Consider the following 18608-nt stretch of genomic DNA (forward strand, 5'->3'; position numbering starts at 1 on the left):
ACTATGTAACTGACTTGGTGAAAGCGCTAAATGTTAAATTAAGAGAGGGATGATGATGATCAATTTTGTTAATTTAAACCTCTTTTGCCATAAAGATAGTATTAGCTTCCAGTTAGCAAGAGTAGAAGGCAGTAAAAATTAGTTAGGCTAAAATTGAATCAAGTTAGCCTCATAGACATGACGGATTAGAGTTACGGTAAGGAGAATATGTTGTTTCTGTTATGAAAAGTTGCATAGTTTTGCTTTAAATCTTTGCACCAAAGAAACTGGAGTTAGACAATTGCTGGACATTTTCTTTAAACCTCGGTCTTTTAAGGTTTCTCCGTGCCAGCCGTGTAAACTCAACAGGAGGCTGTAACTAGGGTAAATTTTGAAAGCTGAAATACTGTAATTAGGGATTAGGATTTTTTTTATTGTTTCCTTTTAGATCTGAGAATATTTCATAGCAGTACTTAAGATAATGAGCTTTGTAGCACATCAGCAGCTAAACCTGAAAATTTTAGCATATCAAGAAGCTAACAACAAGCATGTTAGTGCTGCTATGCTAGCATAGTGTGACAAATACCCAGAAAGGACGACTGCTGAAATATCTTCATATCTTCAAATAACTCTTCTTTTCACTGCTGCTGTTTGCAAGGTAACAAACACGTTAGTGTCTTTGGGAGACATATTGCCACTTATAATATTCTAATTATATTATAATATAATATATATAATGTCAAATATATAACTAAGATACTGATAACCTGGCCATGTTTTTGCTGTTTAGCTTCTGCAGGTAATATGTTATGGACACCATGTCTGATCAAAACAGGCTGGTCAAATGAACTTATACATTGTACACTCCAACAACAGAGGATGTTGCTTCAAAACATTTCTAGGATGCATAATGTCAGAAATAAAACTTAATTTCCTATTAATCCACTTGTTTGTTTTTGCATTTAGATATTTTATTTTAAGTTCATCCACTTAATGAGTAAGAATAGGCACACCAGTTGTGTGGTATAGATCATATGTCAGGGCAGAGTGTAATTTGAGCATTTCCATTTGTGTGTTTAGGGAGCGATGAATGCGAGCCTCATCACCTGCAGTGTACAGGGACCTGACAGATCTGGTAACAGCTGAACAGAGGATTATCGCAGACCTCACTGCTACCATTCCATTCAGGGAGCCAGGTAGAAATGAAAGCTGGGTGACTGGAAACACATGCACAAGCAACACAAGTAACTCTCTGTAGCAACACGCCAGCCTGTCTTTAAATTCCAGCTTTTGAGAAATGAGGAACGTCTATTAATGGCATCTACGGCTATGAGAGATCAAATCAGTGTGGGCGAGACAGACAAACAAAAAGTAAGGAAGTAAGAATCAGCCTATTTCTGACCTGTTATTTTTAGGTATTGTCCACATCAACTGTTATCAGTTTTCTCTGCTGCAGAGGGATTAAAAGCAGGTGTGACTTTTCAAACAGTCCAACAGAATTATAGAAGCAGCAAAAGATCCTCTCCTCTTTGTTTGTCCCAGGAATTTTCATTTATGATGTAAATATAACATAAGTAATTATCATATAAGGATCTATAAGTTAAGTTTTCTGATGTTACCAGGTGTCTGTAAAAGAGTACAACAGTAGTCTATGTAATTTCACTCTATCTGACACTGAAACCTGGCAACCCATATACTCTTTGAACTGGCATGTCGTCAGTTACTCTCTGCTCTCAGGTCAGTCGGCTTTTCAGGCTTGTGTCCACGAGCATCTGTTCTCTGTAGAGATCTTATCAAGGTTAGCCTTTATTCTGTTGCACACATGGCATATCTAAATATAACTCTGCTCTACCTAAAATGTTACACATCGCTATTTTACATGTTTCCATTCAGTGATTTGTTTGTTTGTTTCTTTTAGCTAGCTCTTGATCTGCTTAGCAGGGTAGCAACTTTGCTGACAATGCTGTCAAGCTGATATGTGGTCAATGAGAGATTCGCTTACTATACTACATGAGCAGGTAAATACGGAATCCTCAGTCCATTCTGTAAATGAATCCTACTCGAGGGTGACAGTGACTGCACTGAGTGCATTTACAAGCAGGAAGTCTCTGCTTGTTATTAAAGACGGTCTATGGAATGATCCCCCAGTTTGACATGGATGATAACGTACTGTACTTGAGTAGAGGAAGTTTTACACTTAGCAGGCTTAGCTAAAGCACTGTGGATACTTAGCTGTGGTACTTGGGAAGGCCACAGAGCATACTGGTTTTTAGAAGTATTTATATATCTTATCCTTTATACTCCTATTTATCTAAAACCTTTAAACTGATTACAATTTATGTGACTACTTACCTTTGAGAAAATATTTTGTATTTATTTAGTCAAGTTGAAATAAATACTTTAGCTTTTCATGTCAGAAATAATTTGAAAGAGTCCTTGAGTCTTGTTGACCATGATGAAATTTGTTGTTGTCTTGTTTCCACCCCTGACTGCTTGACTGTGTTGTCTTTGAACAGCTGCACTTGTACTGTATTTAGGAGTCAGAGGGACTCTCTATAGACATATAAACAAATACATGTCCAGGATTAGGATGGCTAACATGAATAGCTCCCATCTCACAGCCTCTCCTGCTCTCTGACTTGTCTGTCATCCCTCTCCTCATATTCTCTTAGTCCGATCCTAATGACAGTCTGTAATGTCTCTCTGTTTAATTAAGCCTGCCTCTCTTTTTTCTCTCTTAACAGTACATCCCTTATCTCTTAATTGACTACATTGCACTCTGAGATCTTGTTGTTTTCACTTAGTGTAATCTCTCCAATTTGACTTAAACTTTGCTAAAATACAGTGTATTGTATTGTAGTGATATATGCTGAAGTGGGATGCTAATCTGTGCAATACTATTTTATACCATTAGACAGCTTTGCCCTGAGTTTTACAGGGCTACAAAGGAATAAACTGCGTTTTGAACTGAAAAAAATGAAAGAACGAGTGACACAGGACAGAAAAACACATGGCGTATGCGTGCACACGGTCCTACCGTGGCCTAAACAGACATTGTATATTAGGAGGCGCCACCTAGCGGTTTGGAGGACAACAAACAAGCCGAGTTAAACTGGATTGAGCGCAGACACACATGTGTGATAGCCAGACTTGAAAATAGCTCTGAATGTATCCAGAATAAAGGCTATCCGGATTTAATCCTACTCTAGCTGGATTGGCTTTCTCCAGTGTGAACAGGGCCTAATGGTTTAAAGCGTTAAAAACTGCAGCTCCTCCAGCAGTCTCTGGGTGGCCTCCCAAGCAGAGCTAATCTCAATAGATTCTCATGTCAATCAGGATTTACAGCACAAATAAACACGTTTTCAGCCAGTTTTAGTCACTTTTTATGACTCTATGAGGAGTGAATTTTCCCATAACTCACCCCTTTTAATAAACTAATGATTATTTTAGGCATTAAGGGCATGACTGCTTCAAGCGTACTATACACCATATAGACAGTGAGCTACTTCCCCCCACCTAGTATACGTGCAAGAGCTTGAAGTTCCTTTAAGCAGCTTCATCACTTCTGAATGTCTCCAACGAGGCTAAAACCTCCATCTCTTTGTCTGTATTTAGTTTGGTAGTCTCATCCTCCACTGATTTTGCTCCCAATGAAATACTGTCTTGAGTTTTACGTCCCTTCCACCAACAGAGCTGATGTGCGTTCTCCTTACTGTACTCTTCTGTTTTGCAGGAAAACTTGGCTTGGCTTGTTCATAGTCACTTTTGAGTGCAGTTGAGTCTCCCACTGCTTTTACGTGTCTGTCCCGTCACTTTTAATACATCTGTGAATTGTCCAAAGTGCGCAAATGCTCTATCATGTGTTAAGTGGAGTGGGTGTATTGTGAATGAGTGGGAAAATGCATCAGAGGTGTTTGACCCAGTAAACTGACTCACTGATTTAAAAAACAAAACACAGTGGTTATGTGTGTCTATATTTCACTGTACCTGACCCTTTTAAGATGAGCCCATCCAAAGAATAGGAAAACAGTCTACATACTTTGACAAGTAGTGTTGTAAACAGCAAATGGTTATATTTAGAAATGACCACATAGCTCAAAAACACTTCATATTTACAATTTTACAAGAGAACAACAGTTTAGAAAACGCATCAGTAAACAAAACTCAGTTTGAAATTAAAATACAAATACCATTTCCTATATTCTATAGAGTTCTATATTACATCTGAATCATTGCAGTGCAAATTTCCTGTATGTTTTTGTTTTTTATGAGTAAGAAAACCCATGTTTTCACCTTTCATGCTTCAGTGCCTCCATCACTGTTGGTCACTCCGTCGTCATCATTACTCAGATTGCTCCACGAGTTGACCTCTTTTATTTCTGCTCGTATTATCGTAGATGATGTGGCACTTCCACCTGGAAAATGACGAGGATGTGTCAGAAACATAATTACACAAAACTAAACCTTGCACCAAATGTGCATAATGTCCTGTGTGTAGGCTGTTGTTGTTGTTATTGTTGTGGTAACGTGTCATATCTGTCTTTGTCAGAGCCCCCAGTGAACAGTGTCTATAAATACCTGCACTAAGTGGCTGGAATTTCACAGCTTCAGCAGGAGACCCCGCTATCTGAGGTCAGAGACAATTTTCCACTCAAACAAGATAACGAGTGCTAAAGCTGCAGGCGAAGTAATCTCTCTCTCCTCAAAGATGGAAAAAGCAGCAAAGCACAGATGTGCTTCCTTTCTCTCACACTGACACATCTGTCTTGTTAATTTGCTGCTGTCTGTTTTTACTATTATCTTTCTTTTTAGGGTGAAAATATTTGGCTGTGTTTTGGCTTTTCTGTATCTCTCTTTTTTGGCTGTAAAACCGTCATGATCATACCACAGTGTTGTTGGCCAGCAGCCTTTTGCCTGCCCACCCCAGTGTAGAGACAGAACATACCATGTCAGCCACAGAGATGACTCAGACACCACTGACTCTGTGTCATCCAAATTAAACTTCCTACATGTAGAAACAGATGACTGCTTTGATCATCTGTTTGTGTTTTCTGTCCACTATAGTTGTCAACTTCCTGCTCAGTTATATATAAACACTGCTGCTTTTAACTCAGTTTGTTCAGTCTGAAGCGATGACACGTTTGAGGCATTGTCATTTACCTGTCTCAGGTTGCGGACGCTGCTGTTGCGTATTGACTCCATCAGCTGGTCGTGGGCTGACCTCATGGGTGTGGACGGCCTGCTGCCCTCATCCCCTCTCCTCTCTGCTGAGATGGGCCTCAGGGCGTTCTTGAGCTCCTTCAGGATGCTGCCTGTCTCTTGCTTCTCCTTCACCTTCTTGACCTTCTTCCCTTTTGTTTTCACCACCTTGACCCCTTTGCAGCCCGCCTCGTGCGCCTTGATCACCTCCGCAATCATTCTTGTGGGCTTCACCTTCTCCTGCTGCCGCGGAGGAGGCGGTGGTGGAGGAGGGGGAGGAGGCGGGGGTGGAGGGGGAGGAGGTGGTGGTGCAGGGGGAGTCTGTTTTTTGGCCAAGTCACTTCGGGGGAGTTTTGGTGAAGACCATGGCGAGCTGTAAGGTGAACTCGGTGTTCCTCTCTGCAGTAAGAGAACATTGGAGGTATAAACAATGTTAAATGGCATCAGAAGTCGAAGTGTCCGCTAATGCACTAAAAGGATGTGTACTGTAGCTGAATTATCAGTTTAATTGTAGCAATGAAAGCTGTCTCACTGTAAATAGTAAAAACAGCTGAAACCTTAAGGGAAATAGCTTCCATATGTGTAATGTAAGTAGTCGCACTTCAAATCAGTAAACAGTTAAAATAGCTGAAACTGAAACAGTTAAACTCGATGAACTGCCAATAAAAAGCTGTCTGTATAAGCAGTGCCAGTAGTTAAAGTGTTACGTTGAAGTAGATGGAGTCACTTGAATAATAGTATTCTGTGATGAACAGTCCAATATGTTAACAATGCATGTCATTGGCACATAATTTAGAGGCCTGATGAAAACAGGAATGCTAATCTCAACCAGTGTGAAACAGTCTGATAAATTAAAGCTGCTAACCAGTGCTGTCGTTCGAGGGTTAACAGCTCCATTTTGCACCCCCTGCTGGCCTTGCTGCTGCTGCCTCTGCTCCTGCAGGCGTTTCTGCCTCTGGCGGTCTTGGTTCCTGGTAAGGATCCCTGTCATGCTCATTCTGGGGCCAGGGAGGTTGAACTGGTAACCCAGTTTAATCAATGTGTGATTTTCCCTCAGAATCTTCACCATCTCCATTTCTACCTGCAGACGCAGACACACCACATTTACTAACACACGCACCACAGAAATGGAAAGCAAGGAGAATGAAACCAACCTGTCCTCCACACATGTGCCTCTGGTTGTGGAACCGAAGCTCAGTCAAGGTGTTGTTCCCTGGGAGTGCTTGAACCAGCGCCATTATGCCCTTTCCAGTCACATAGTTGGACTCTATATTCAGACTGGTGATGGACGAGTTCTCCTTTAGCATCTTAGCAATGGCCAGAGCCACGGGGTCATCAGCTCTGGTGTTTGCAAGGCTGAAAATCCGCACATGTGTGTTGGACGTCAGGGCTTCGGTAAAGCGGATCAGAGTTTCCTGAGAAATATATGAAAGTATTTATATTTCATATTTCAGAGTTTCAGGAATCTCTGAAACTCTGAGCAGAATGTAGCAATGTTCATCACAAGACAATGTTACCAACATTTGGCATTGACTAAGAAATTAGTGATCTGTTATTGTGACACACAAAGGAGGACTGACATTTACTGATATTACTAAACCTGGTAAAAGATATTAGTCACCATAGTAATCAACATAAATGTCATTTTCTCTGGTCCAATTTAGGGAATGTAAAAGCAAGTTATAATCTACTTACAGATTAGCAATAATTATTGATTAATGCACTCACATTCTTACATACAGTATGGAATCTTTCTTTATTTTAATACCTGTGAAATGTCCTCAATGTTGTTTAGATTAACCTCTGTGAGTTCGGGGTCATTACTGAGGGCTCTTTGCAGAGCGTCGTCAACCACAGTTGGGTTTCCAGACGTGTTTGGGTCAGCAGGTGGAGGGGGAGGTGTTCTTCTGATGGGCTCCACCCTCTGAGGCTTTAGTAGCGTTGGGTTTTCAGCCTGCGATGTCAGTGACCCTGAATCTTTTGAGGTTTCAGGTTTTGATTTATTATCTTGTTCCTCCTCCACCTCTCCCTCCTCTTCATCATCATCGTCGTCATCCTCCTCTTCTGTCACAGGTTCTTCTTCTTCTTCTTCTTCCTCTTCCTCACTCTCGTCCTCACTGTCTTTGATATTGTATTCATCCTCTTCCTCTTTTAGTTTTCCACTTTTTTGCTCTTTTTCATTTTTATCGTCCTTTTCATCCTCACCTTCTGTCACACAGTCCTCTTGTTCTTCATCCTGTGTTTTTGATAAAGTTACTCAAGGCTTAAAATGCTCTGAATAATTGTTTTCTTTTAATTTCTTTTAATTTCTTTTTCTTATATGATGTGTTTTGAGGCTAAATGATGCAGATGGTTAAAATAATCTTTCTAATGTATCGTTGTATTGCAAAAAGAATTTGAGCTATTTTGAGTAATCTGTTCTGATATTACTTCAAAGACACTTGCACTGTCTCTAGCACATTTCACAAATGGCAAACAAATCTAATTAACTATTATCACTGACCAGTTTGGGGCTTCCTCCACCTATTTCGTCTTCCAGCAGTCTGCGTGTCTCGTTTTCCCAGTACTTCATCAGGGCATCCCTGCTGAAAGTGCCTGTTGGGGTTTTGTCTGTTTGGTCTCTCTGTCTGAGTCCTATAGGCACATTGGCATCAGGATCAATGTCTGCCAACTCCTTTTCCAACTCAGCCAGCTCCTCTGGGCTAAGGGAGGCCAGAAGCTCGTCCTCATCCACATCTTCGTACTTACTCAGCTCTCGTCGATACCCAAAACAACTCATGGCCCAAGTATGAGAAGCACAAACCAGTCAGATGAACGAGAAAGACCTGTTCTGATGAAGATAGACCTAGTCTAGACCCCACAATGAAGAAGTTTGAGGAAAGAGATTCCAACAAAAGTTACAGTCCACCATGAGGCAGCAGGATATCTAAGGCGTCACTAAGAATTCAAAATCCAGTTAAGGTGTTCTGTGCACATTCTGAGTCCAGTATCCTTGATGATAGCCCACTCCAGTCTGAACTGGATCTGTCCCGGCTGGCTGAGTTTATGTGGGGGACAGTGTGTGTGTGTGTGTGTGTGTGTGTGTGTGTGTGTGTGTGTCCCTGTCCTTTCTAATCTCCCCAGCTGCTGTTTAGGCCTTAAGAGAGGGATCAGAGGGGAGCGTACCAAAGTGTAGGCCCCATGATGCAGCGTCTTTTTTGGGAGGCAGTGCTCTGAGAGGCAGAGCTACAAAAAGCCTGTGAGCTCAGAGACCGTGTGGCTGTCATCGTAGCAGTCTGTCACCATGATTTACGTGGCTTTGTTCATGGCCAAAAAAGACCAAATGGACCAAACGGATATGCAGGACATGAACAACAAACAGAGATTATGTGTCACCCAAAAAAATCTATCAACTAATAGGAGTGGCCCTCCTTTGTCGGTTGATCAGAATAATAAACATGCTAAACATGTTATCTGTGTTAAAGCAGGGACAAAAGTTATAAATGTTTAGTATAGTCTGTTTACTTTTAGCCATTGCTGGCATTTTATACCAAGAAAGTTGGGAAATGGTTTGAACATTGAGACATTAGCGTCATTGTGAACATATCAGCTTACAGTATGCTCCATTTTAATGCATTCATCACCTCAGACAGATGGTGCTGCTAGCTAGCTGCTACATGGAGTGGGAGTCAGTGACACTGAGGCCATGTCTACAAATGGGGATTTTTTTTAATGTAGCTAGCAGTTTGTATTTATTTAGGTCTTCCGACTACACACAAACACAGTTTAAGGTTACTGGAAACTCACATAAGGGTGCGCTCTTGATGCAATGGTGGACTTGGCCAAACAGTGTTGATGCATGCAGTGCTAACAGGGCTTAATGTGCAATCACTGCAATCCGCTGTAGATATAGTGCTGAGGGGTTCGTGTAGACTAAGTCTGAGTTAGTGGGTGTCGAACAACCAATAAAAGAGCATCCTTGGGTCATCCAGTGTCAGAAATTAACCATTAAAATCACAATTTATTGGAAAATAACAAGCCATTTTAACAGATTATATCCAAACCACGATACTATTCACTTTCAAACCCTACATTCACACAATGTGTCCATCAACACAGATGTTTTCACTTCAATCCACCTGAATAGACCTCTTCGAAGGACTGGAATCTGTAAGGGGTGTTTCCTACCTTCTAGTCCTTACACACACCATTCTGATTGGTGTGACCTCAATAAAGTCCCTGCTTTATGCAGAAGGTCAAATAACTAAGAAGTGAAAACACCTGTGTAGGCGAAAAGTATGACATCTTTTCCATTTTATTTTGATAAGTTTGCAAAGAGAATATAAATAGATGTGTTTTAGTCCAGATTGCATAATATACACCATCTGTTTGAGGAAAAGGAAATAAAATGTACTGTGTCAGTTCAAAATAAGTACTTATGGCTAATTTTTGTTTGCTTTGTGAGTCATGTAAATGAGAACTGGCTGAACGGGTCATACTCTCTGTAGGTCAGGTAGTTCAACAGTCTGGGAGGGAAAGGAACAGCAGCTTTAGGATCATTCAGCAGCCTGAGACTCATTCTACCTCTGATCATAAGTCGACACAAGTGCTGGAGAGACCGTGGCTTACCTAGAGACACAAAAAAACACCCCGATCATCTACAATATTGAACAACCTGCCTTATTATATACAGTATGTTTAGTACCTAATGTGTATGCATACTCAGTATGTCAGAGATCTCATCCCACTCTAGCCTCCTCTGCAGGATGCGTTTAAGGTTTGGACAGATGTTGACCTGGTTGACGTAGTCCAGAAGCAACCTCACGACACTGCCAACCAGATGTGCCAGCCATGAAACTGACACAAACTCACAGAACTGAGAGAGAAAAGAGCAGGTATGAGATTTATTGTTTCAGCCTGGTTATCGGTCATTTATGAGAGTGTCTTTTACTGAAATGGCATTAGGTTGGCTGTAAATCTGGTAGGCTTGGTTATGAAGGTCAGCCCAGTTGCTATCTTCACTGTAACCATGGCAGCACTGAAAGCACCTACAACAAATAAATATATGAGGGTGTTTGATTCAAATTGCTTTAGATGGAATTACCACTCTTTCTTTTACAGATCTAGACATACTTGTTAGCTTGATACCCGCTGTTGAGCAGCAGCCGCAGCATGACGGGGTCTCTGAGGCAGTACTGCAGGGCTGTGGGAAACACTGTGTTGCTGATCACTCTGAAATAACAGTTCACCTCTGCTCCATAGGACAGCAACAGCTGTACCAGCTCATACCTAGACATGGTTGCAAAAGTTACTGCTGTTTGACCCAGCAGGTGCAACATGAATTATGAGCAGTTGTTCACCTCTCAGCCCGCACAGAAACCAAGATGCATCGTAGTGGGTCCAGGTCGGTTCTCGCTCCGGCTTTTAGCAACATCTCAGAACAGGTAATATCACCGTTGGAAACGGCAAAGAACAAAGCAGACCTCCTGAGGTCTCCATAGTTTTCTGAAACAAGATTTACAAAAGATTGTGATGATTCCACAAAGACAGCATCAACCTACAATTATTCACATTACTTCAAACCTTTATAATCACAAGGCCAATCAATCGCATAGTTATAGTCCTTCATATGCATGCAAAGTGATGCTTAAATTGCCTCAAGGGAAATGCCTAACCAGATATGTGTGTCCCTAGCAGTTCATTAACATCATATTCTCTCTTGAGAAGTAGCTCCAGACATTCAGCCTGTCCTCCATCAGCTGCAGAGTGAACGGGGCTCTGTCCTGAGAGACGGATAGCTCTCTTTGTGGTAATAGGGATGAGTGTCCTCAGTGCTCTAAGCGGGACGAGGGAGACAAACAGGAAGAGTCAGAGCGACAGAAACAGTGAAAAACACTAAACAGGACAGAGAGAAAAATGTTCATTAGATTGCGGTTTAAGCTGCAGTGTTGTGTGGTGGCTGAACTGAAAAACAGCGATAAACAGAAGGCTCTTTGTGGAGATGACTACAGAGAGGACGTTGCAGAGCTGTGAGGTAGAGAGAGAGAGAGAGACTCTACAGTTTGATCAATTTGGCAGCAAAATACGGGGGGAAAAGAATTTTAATTTGTCTCAAGCAATTTCTGTATTTCAGGAACAAATTATCTGTTAAATTTCAGATTCTATTAGATTCTCTTTAAAATGTTGTGTTGTATCTTGTGTGTGAGAATGTCTGGCTGCAATCATGCAGTAAATAAATGGTTACTCACAGTATGTGTCCCTCGTATGCAGCTCTGTGGATGGGCAGCTGGTAGGCATAGCTTGCTACATTTGGATCGGCCCCGTGCTCCAAAAGCAGATTGATGCAGTCCAGGTTTCCAGAACCAGATGCATCATACAGGACTGTGTCCCCATTGCTGGCCTGGGCATGCACATCCCCACCTAGTGGAGGACAGAGGAAGGATAACGTGTTCTGAGAAGGGGGCTATACACTGTGTAGAAACACATAAATACATTTCCCTAAAGACCTTGATAGGTTTTCTTTGCATCTTACCATGTTGTATAAGTATGTCCAAAGCTTCAGTGTTGCCATGTTCAGCTGCAATCCCCAGTGGGGTCACGCCATGACCATCCCTGGCTGTTACTTTGGCTCCATGTCGAAGAAGCAGCGTCAGAATAGCAGGACAGCCCACCTGGTGAAAAAAAAGGAAGCACGTAAGCACAGAGGGAAACAAAAAGTAATGCTTCATGTATTGGCCAGTGTTAATCCTGCACTGTTCACCTTTGCAGCTTCGTGGGTGGCTGTCCATTTAGTGAGACACACCTGCTCCACAAAGGCGCCGCCCATGATGAGGGTTGAAACCATGTCGTACGAGCTCTGTTTTACCGCTACAAGACATAAAATACCAGGTAAGACAGCCGTATGCACATAAGGTGTTTAGGAAAATGTTGTTAATGAGAGATAAGTGAGTATTTTAAGTGTGTTGTGAAGAGATGGAGAGCAATAACTGTGTTGTGGTACCAAGGAGCAAAGGAGATTCATTCCTGCTGTTGGTGTTGTGTGGTGAAGCTCCATGCTGCAGCAGCATCTTAATGTTTCCCACCTGGCCCGCCTCCACTGCCAGAATCAGAGGTGTGTCTCCATCCTCCGTCTGCTCCTCCAGGGTCAGGTCAGTGGCTGTCGACACTGCAACACAAACACCGTAAATTCATTTACATGACTGATGGAGTGCACAAAATGACTCACAACTGTGTGTGAACAACATTCCCAGTATCACAGTTTGATATATACTTGGCCTCCATGGATTCTCTCCTCTAAATGGTTTTATCAAGCTATTTGGTTTACTCACCCTGCAGCACCATGTGCAAGATCTCTTGTTGGGGCTGTACAGCTGCTGCATGCAGAGGCAGCCAGCCCCTGCTGTCGCTCTCTGTGAAGGCAGACACACAACCTGACAGTTTCTGCAGTGCATTGACATCACCTGGGGGTACAACAAAGAGGAGGAGGACATTTATTGACAATATTGATGTTTGATGGCAGCACTTTAAGGTGCTACAAGTGAACTAACTGATGCTGCGCATTGTTGTTTTTTAACACACCTTTGTGAATAGCTTTCATTATCTTCATAAAGGCTTCACTGTTTGGTTCTTTTCTAATAAACAAAAGCAATTTTTACTTCCCCATTGATACATTTGTGCAAACAATAAATGACAGAGGTGAAACATTTCATACAGATGCAGCTGTACTGAACATGGCAGCTTGTAGGCATCTTGAATGCTCTCTTGAATGGCAAACTCAATCAGTTCTTCAGTTATACCCTCCTGTTCATGGTCATCCATCTCTGCATAAATTGACAAAATGAGAAGAATGGGCTTGAAGGTAATCGGCATCGTAAACACTGACCGAATTTAAGCTGCTTTCATTATGTATTTAAATGAAATGTCTGGCACTCCCAAAAAAATGCAGGTGGATTATAATGACCCTAGTGGACCCTTTAGGTGCACTGCCGTGCAAACAGATGATGACTTTATTATTATTATGTATCATTTATTGCAGAATTCATGCAAGATCTAAACATTCATATGCAATCAAATGTGGTGGGTCTGTGTCTCTCTTTACCACCACATATGAAAATTATACATACATTTTGCAAATAAATCCTAACATGAATCAGTAACAGTCATGAAAGCCTTAACTGTCGTTGCCATGTCCACGGCTGTAGGCATGCAGCTTTTTTATCAGACAAGGTCAGAGTATTGTGAGTGTAAAATCATCTTGTCTGAGATAACACAAAAACAAAGATGCATTTTATGTTTACACTGTCTGTCTCACCTGTGTTTCTGAATGACTGCCCTTGTGCTCTCCGGCTTGCGGCCTGTGTGTTTTTGTTTTGAGCAGTCCGGAGCTGTCTGAGTTATATTTAGATGTGTCCTGCTTTTGATGACCTGAGTCAGCTCAGAGTGTCACGTTTTCACTTCCAGCTCCGGTGAACAAAGTACTCCTTCCCTGATTACTACACTGAGGATCAGTCACATGTAAACACACACATTACATGTTTGTGACTCCCCTACCTAGCATACTGTTGTTCCTGTTGTGTGCACACAGCCAGTCATCTCAGTGATTTTTTTGTTACTCATCTGCTCGGCTTCATTTGCTCAGTGTATCCTGTGTGAATAGTATTGATTTGGTAATGGAGATCAATTATAGATAATGGCTTTTACATGGCTTCACTTCATCAGCATGCATCATGAGTAGATTATGCAACTACATTGAAGCCATCCATTAGTAAAGGGCTATAGCATTAACAACGTTAAAAAAATGAAAAAATGAGCTGAACAACCTCTCATCATCTCATTTTCACATTCCAAACAACAGCTTGGGGAATAACCTTGACATATTTTAAGCGAAATATTCCCACTGGAGAACAAGCACCCACTTTCTCCTGACGAACAAACTGATACGTGGGAGTTTGTGGAAAAGTCTCAGACAGCGTCAGTGTGTGTGACATAATGACTCAGCCTGTAGGCGGCCTCTCCACCACGTCAAAAGACTTCACCAGTTTGTCTGAAGTGAAAGCAGACTGCTGGCCCATCCTCAAGTTTCACCACAGGCTCGGACATTACACACACATCACACACACAGAGATGAGCTCTGTCTTTGAAAGGGAAACGTTCAATTTCATGCACTGGGCTTGAGAAACCTTGGATTCTTGCTCCATATGAGGAAGAAAGTAAGTTATATCTTTTCAATTTTTTATGGAAAATTACACAGACTGTTGTACTGATTGTTTCTATGGATATAATTATACATGAGCTGTGCTTGTTAAATAGCATAATAATGGTCATTTATGATTGTTTAATATATATTCTTTGTCCTTTGTCAGCTTTTTACTTGCATTGAAATGTGAATGTGTATTTTTAGAAACATTACTAAAGCTCCCTTTATACTTCAGAGCCATGAATGAAATGTTGCTTATTACAGTTATAGTAAACAGATTAAGAAATCCAGCATTTCCATTTTGAGTTGCATTAAGAGACATTTTAATGTGTTCAGTGGTCTACAGTAACTGCTTTTTTTACTACTGCTGTTGCACTGGTTTGAATGGGTTGTAAGTGGACACATTATGATAAAAGAAGGCTAAATGGACATTTGAAATAAGCCATTGTGATAAATATCTAAAGAGATGGCTGGTATTTTTATTAGACTAAATTTCAAACAGTATTCATGAAATGTGCATTCATGATAAAAATGTGAATGAATACACAGTACATGCCAGCTATGTTATTTTCTAAGGGGCATACTGTAAAATGTGTTAATAAGAAATAGTGAAAAATGCCATTCATAATTTCTCAGAGCTCAGGAAAATGTCTTAACTTATTTGACAAAAGCAAACAGCAAATATACACATGAGAACACACCACAAACAGATTCAAATATATCAAAATTATACATGAAAACCTGTCTCCCCAATAATGGATTAATAGACTGCTCTATTTTGGATAGAATCTGGCATTTAGAGTTACAAAACATGACATCTAGCCATTATTTAACCATATTATTTAATCTAATAATATTTATTATTTAACAGCTGTCATGCTCACCCTTATCCCAAGGGAGGAAACTGATTGTGTTGTCCTAATAAAATACAACCCTCAGTGCGGTTTTATTGATCATCCTCCATAAGTGCATGTCCAACTTGATGAATGTAAATCAGATTTATGGTAAAAGAAACCCTTCTCATTAAAGCAGCTACTACATTCCGCACGTAAAAAATGTAACATAATACTTTTCTTCCTGCAGATCTTGAAAGCACCTTGTCTCCTCTTGAGTCTCTTAACAAGTCTGAATCTTTGCTCTGGAAAATTTGGAGCACCAATAACTGATGATGTGAACAAGCTGTCGATACTGGTAAGATTTTTTGATGGTTTGATACATATAACATTCACAGCATGTTCTTAACACATGATCACCCGATCTTCACTGTGTCCACTGCAGAAGCAGAATATCCCCTCTGATTATGAGATTCCTGTTAGTTACATTCCTAAAGAAGTGGTATGTATGAAGCAAACAATCAAATACAAAGGTTTAATCTTGAACTAAAGGTTTTGTGTTTGTTTTCTGTACCTGCATGTCCAGGCTGGCACGTGCTGGGTGGTGTTAAATATCTATCCTTTGGAGCAAAGTCTTCGGAAGCTTGCCAACATGTTTGGTGCCATCTCCTCCAACAAAGAGAACATAATCGTCTTCATCGCAATGCTGAAGAGTTTACGCTTCACCTTTGACCATGAGGAGCTGGTGAGTATTTAAAAAAATAGCAAAAATAAAATCAATCAATGAAGTGAGAGACAGAGACATTAGGGAATCTGAGATGAACATTTGATTGCACAATTAAGTTACTACAGGACGAATGTTCTCTGATTCCCCAGGAAACAGCGATGCAAGTCTTCCAGTGTCACTATCAGGAAGGAAGCTTACTGTCCGGTCTTTACTTTGACTACATTAAAGACATCTTACAGGCTGCGGCTCAAGGGACATCCGGCTTCTCCTGCAAGCCTCCACCATGCCTTAATTCTCAACACACACCAGGTTCATGGCTCATTTTGCAGTTAAATTTTTAATCTTTATGGACACTACAAAAGCTAAAGGAGCCTATTAAGGGCCAGATATTGATTTTGCATCATGGGCTCACAACTGTTCGACAGGAAACAGATGTGTAACCTTGACCGCACAGATAATACATGTAACTACATAATTTAAAAAACATTTAGTACATTTAGTATATATATATATATATATATATAATATATATATATATTTATTTATTTCCTGTCGAACAGTTGTGATATCAAGCATATATATATATATATATATATATGCTTGATATCACAAACAGGAATAATAATAACTGATTTCTGCCAGCAGAGTCCCTTATTTACAAACTCAGTAAGTCAAGATCTGCCTACTATCATGTTTCTAAAGTGTAACTGTAGTCGGTAACATTTCCAATAATTTCCTTCTTGCAGGGGGTCAGGAAGCTAATCGCAGATACAGCTGGTCAAAGAGGACTCCCTTACTTTTGGTTCTTATCCCCTTCACGGCTTGTGTTGTTCTCATACTTTGGCTGGTAAGTAAATGATCTAAGGACTGTTCCCTTAAAGGGATGAAAAGATCAAATAGTCAGATAAAAATAGGAATTTGAACTTATTTTCAGCAGGTATTTGTGTTAAAGCCCAAATATCCAAACCTTATTTTTGTGCCCAGTGCTTATATTACTAGCTTTGCTAAAAGACTAATAGCAACACAGTCTTACTTGTAAAAGGATGACTCCCAAAATTATACATATTGTTGTTTTGGCACATCACTTAAAATATATTCAGGTGGTTCAATCCTATTATGAACAGACCACTTGTACCAAAACTATGCTGTTAAGGTTAGGAAGAAAATGATGAGCAGACTAAAGACCCACCTCGAATAGCAGATTTTAGATGCACTTTTTCACATGACCACCAGAGGCCGTAAGACAATGTAAACATTGTTTGAAATATAATCACTGCTGTTTCAGGTGAACTTGGGCTAACTAAAATATAATAAACCTGCTTATGAAGTCCATAGTGATGCTAGCGTGGGCTTGTATTGACCCTGTGTTGTATTTATTCAGGGCGTTATAGGGCAGTCAAACAATTTTGAATTATGCTAATTCAACAAATGTTATTGTGTCTACCACCAGTGTGTGTTGATTTCAGTTTTTTTGACGTTGTTAGTTCATTCAAAGAATACAAATCATGCTACTAAATTCTTAACACCAGTATGTAGCCAAATAAAATCTGCCTGATGATGTGCCCTCATCTAATTGAGCACTTCCAAGAAGGCAATTGTTCCAAAGTTAATGACAGCTCATCACTTATTCAGCAGTACTTTGAGGCTCTGTTAATGTAAGGAAGCCTGCTGCTTTGAAGATTTTCTTGTTGTATTCGTATGACAAAAAGGGAAGAGGAACACTGTCACATGCTGCGTGTGTGCGTGTTTTTTTTTAGGTCAAATCTGGAAGGCGATTACCAGTGTGCAACACAGAAAATAACCAAATGGCTCCTTCTGACCTGATCCCAACTGTGTCTGTCTCCATCCCACTTCAAACACTCACCCACGCCGCTGACACTCCAGCGGGGGAGGCGATTGGCGAACATGAAAGTGGATGATTAATAGCGAGGGAAACATTGGACAGCAGTACAACTTGCTCTCCAGGTTGTTCTCTTACTGGCAGGAGCCTGCTGGAAACATGAGTGAGGTCTAACACTCCTCTGCTTTCATGACGGATTTCACCTACTGTACGAGAGAAAACTCCCCAGGCACTTCTTTGGAAGCAAGAACTCTCTAACTCAGTGGCTGGATATCTGCCAAAATGGCTGGCGAAGTACATACATTATCTCGCCTTGGCTGGTGTTAAAATCTAAGAAGGCCAAGTTCAATGCTTTCCTGGCACTCTGTCATTCAGGGTGTTGTTGTGCTTCAGTTTGGAGATGCAATCAAAAATATCATTGGAGCCTCAAAACAAAATGATATCACACTGTGTGGAGGACTTTTTTTTACAAGATGGGCCTGCAGCCATCGATTTGTTGGCTGGTCCTTTCACTGTCACACAACAGTCAACACACTGAAGCAAAGAAACACATTCCTACCAATATAGAGCTGCAGCATTTGATCTAATGCAGCTTTCTTGTACTTGTTGTTAACACTATTATGATCTGTCACAAACCTGCTAGTCACAAACAACACACTGGGCAGTTCAACAAGCGTCCTGCTTTGTGTATCAAAGATCTGACCAGATGGCAGATGGCAGATCGCCAGAGGCACTTTGAATCCATTCATTGTATTTCAAAGCTGTTGTCCAGTGATCTATAGCTGCTGCTCAGCCGCAGTGAGTGTGTTAGAGTTTTTAATGCCTTATTCACTGAGTCAATCGCGTTCAGTCATG

General features: G+C 40.8%; 3 protein-coding genes across 4 annotated transcripts; 1 reads left to right on the forward strand and 2 right to left on the reverse strand.

Moving 5' to 3' along the window:
• Positions 1–3936: 3936 nt before the first annotated feature.
• On the reverse strand, positions 3937–8285 carry lmod2b (leiomodin 2 (cardiac) b). Its single transcript, XM_028421602.1, has 6 exons — positions 7682–8285; positions 6947–7414; positions 6333–6593; positions 6044–6259; positions 5140–5577; positions 3937–4394 (listed from the first exon to the last, which is right to left on the reverse strand). The coding sequence occupies exons 1-6, from the start codon at positions 7955–7957 to the stop codon at positions 4368–4370; spliced, it is 1686 nt and encodes a 561-aa protein (XP_028277403.1). The 5' UTR covers positions 7958–8285; the 3' UTR covers positions 3937–4367.
• Positions 8286–9523: 1238 nt separating this feature from the next.
• asb15b (ankyrin repeat and SOCS box containing 15b) lies at positions 9524–13530 on the reverse strand. 2 transcript variants are annotated; one of them, XM_028399487.1, is made up of 14 exons: positions 13469–13530; positions 12869–12977; positions 12736–12788; positions 12486–12617; positions 12158–12322; positions 11918–12024; positions 11690–11828; positions 11406–11577; positions 10833–10993; positions 10518–10662; positions 10291–10446; positions 10109–10205; positions 9880–10033; positions 9524–9786 (listed from the first exon to the last, which is right to left on the reverse strand). In XM_028399487.1, exons 2-14 carry the CDS (start codon positions 12973–12975, stop codon positions 9623–9625), a joined length of 1752 nt encoding a protein of 583 aa, XP_028255288.1. In that variant the 5' UTR covers positions 12976–12977; positions 13469–13530; the 3' UTR covers positions 9524–9622. The 2 variants fall into 2 exon arrangements, with proteins under 2 accessions (XP_028255288.1, XP_028255289.1); XM_028399488.1 differs by having other exon boundaries at positions 9668–9786; positions 9863–10033.
• Positions 13531–14186: 656 nt separating this feature from the next.
• LOC114431672 (uncharacterized) lies at positions 14187–18193 on the forward strand. The gene is made up of 7 exons (XM_028399248.1): positions 14187–14366; positions 15437–15544; positions 15632–15688; positions 15773–15931; positions 16063–16222; positions 16660–16760; positions 17671–18193. The coding sequence occupies exons 1-7, from the start codon at positions 14355–14357 to the stop codon at positions 17830–17832; spliced, it is 759 nt and encodes a 252-aa protein (XP_028255049.1). The 5' UTR covers positions 14187–14354; the 3' UTR covers positions 17833–18193.
• The last annotated feature ends 415 nt before the right edge of the window (positions 18194–18608 follow it).

Source organism: Parambassis ranga, chromosome 2 (assembly GCF_900634625.1).
Source record: "Parambassis ranga chromosome 2, fParRan2.1, whole genome shotgun sequence".
NCBI lineage: Eukaryota > Metazoa > Chordata > Actinopteri > Ambassidae > Parambassis > Parambassis ranga.

What these genes read in the sequence shown, in the direction of transcription:
- lmod2b (XM_028421602.1), bottom strand. Translation starts at nt 7,957, where the DNA reads ATGAGTTGTTTTGGGTATCGACGAGAGCTGAGTAAGTACGAAGATGTG. An exon ending in GGCACATGTGTGGAGGACAG is followed by an intron (nt 6,260 to 6,332) that starts GTTGGTTTCATT and finishes CTGCGTCTGCAG; the next exon opens with GTAGAAATGGAGATGGTGAA. An exon ending in ACCCTCGAACGACAGCACTG is followed by an intron (nt 5,578 to 6,043) that starts GTTAGCAGCTTT and finishes CTCTTACTGCAG; the next exon opens with AGAGGAACACCGAGTTCACC.
- asb15b (XM_028399487.1), bottom strand. Translation starts at nt 12,975, where the DNA reads ATGGATGACCATGAACAGGAGGGTATAACTGAAGAACTGATTGAGTTT. An exon ending in CTTGCACATGGTGCTGCAGG is followed by an intron (nt 12,323 to 12,485) that starts GTGAGTAAACCA and finishes TTTGTGTTGCAG; the next exon opens with TGTCGACAGCCACTGACCTG. An exon ending in GCTAGGGACACACATATCTG is followed by an intron (nt 10,663 to 10,832) that starts GTTAGGCATTTC and finishes ATCTTGTTTCAG; the next exon opens with AAAACTATGGAGACCTCAGG.
- LOC114431672 (XM_028399248.1), top strand. An exon ending in CCTTTGACCATGAGGAGCTG is followed by an intron (nt 15,932 to 16,062) that starts GTGAGTATTTAA and finishes CTGATTCCCCAG; the next exon opens with GAAACAGCGATGCAAGTCTT. An exon ending in TTGTTCTCATACTTTGGCTG is followed by an intron (nt 16,761 to 17,670) that starts GTAAGTAAATGA and finishes GTTTTTTTTTAG; the next exon opens with GTCAAATCTGGAAGGCGATT.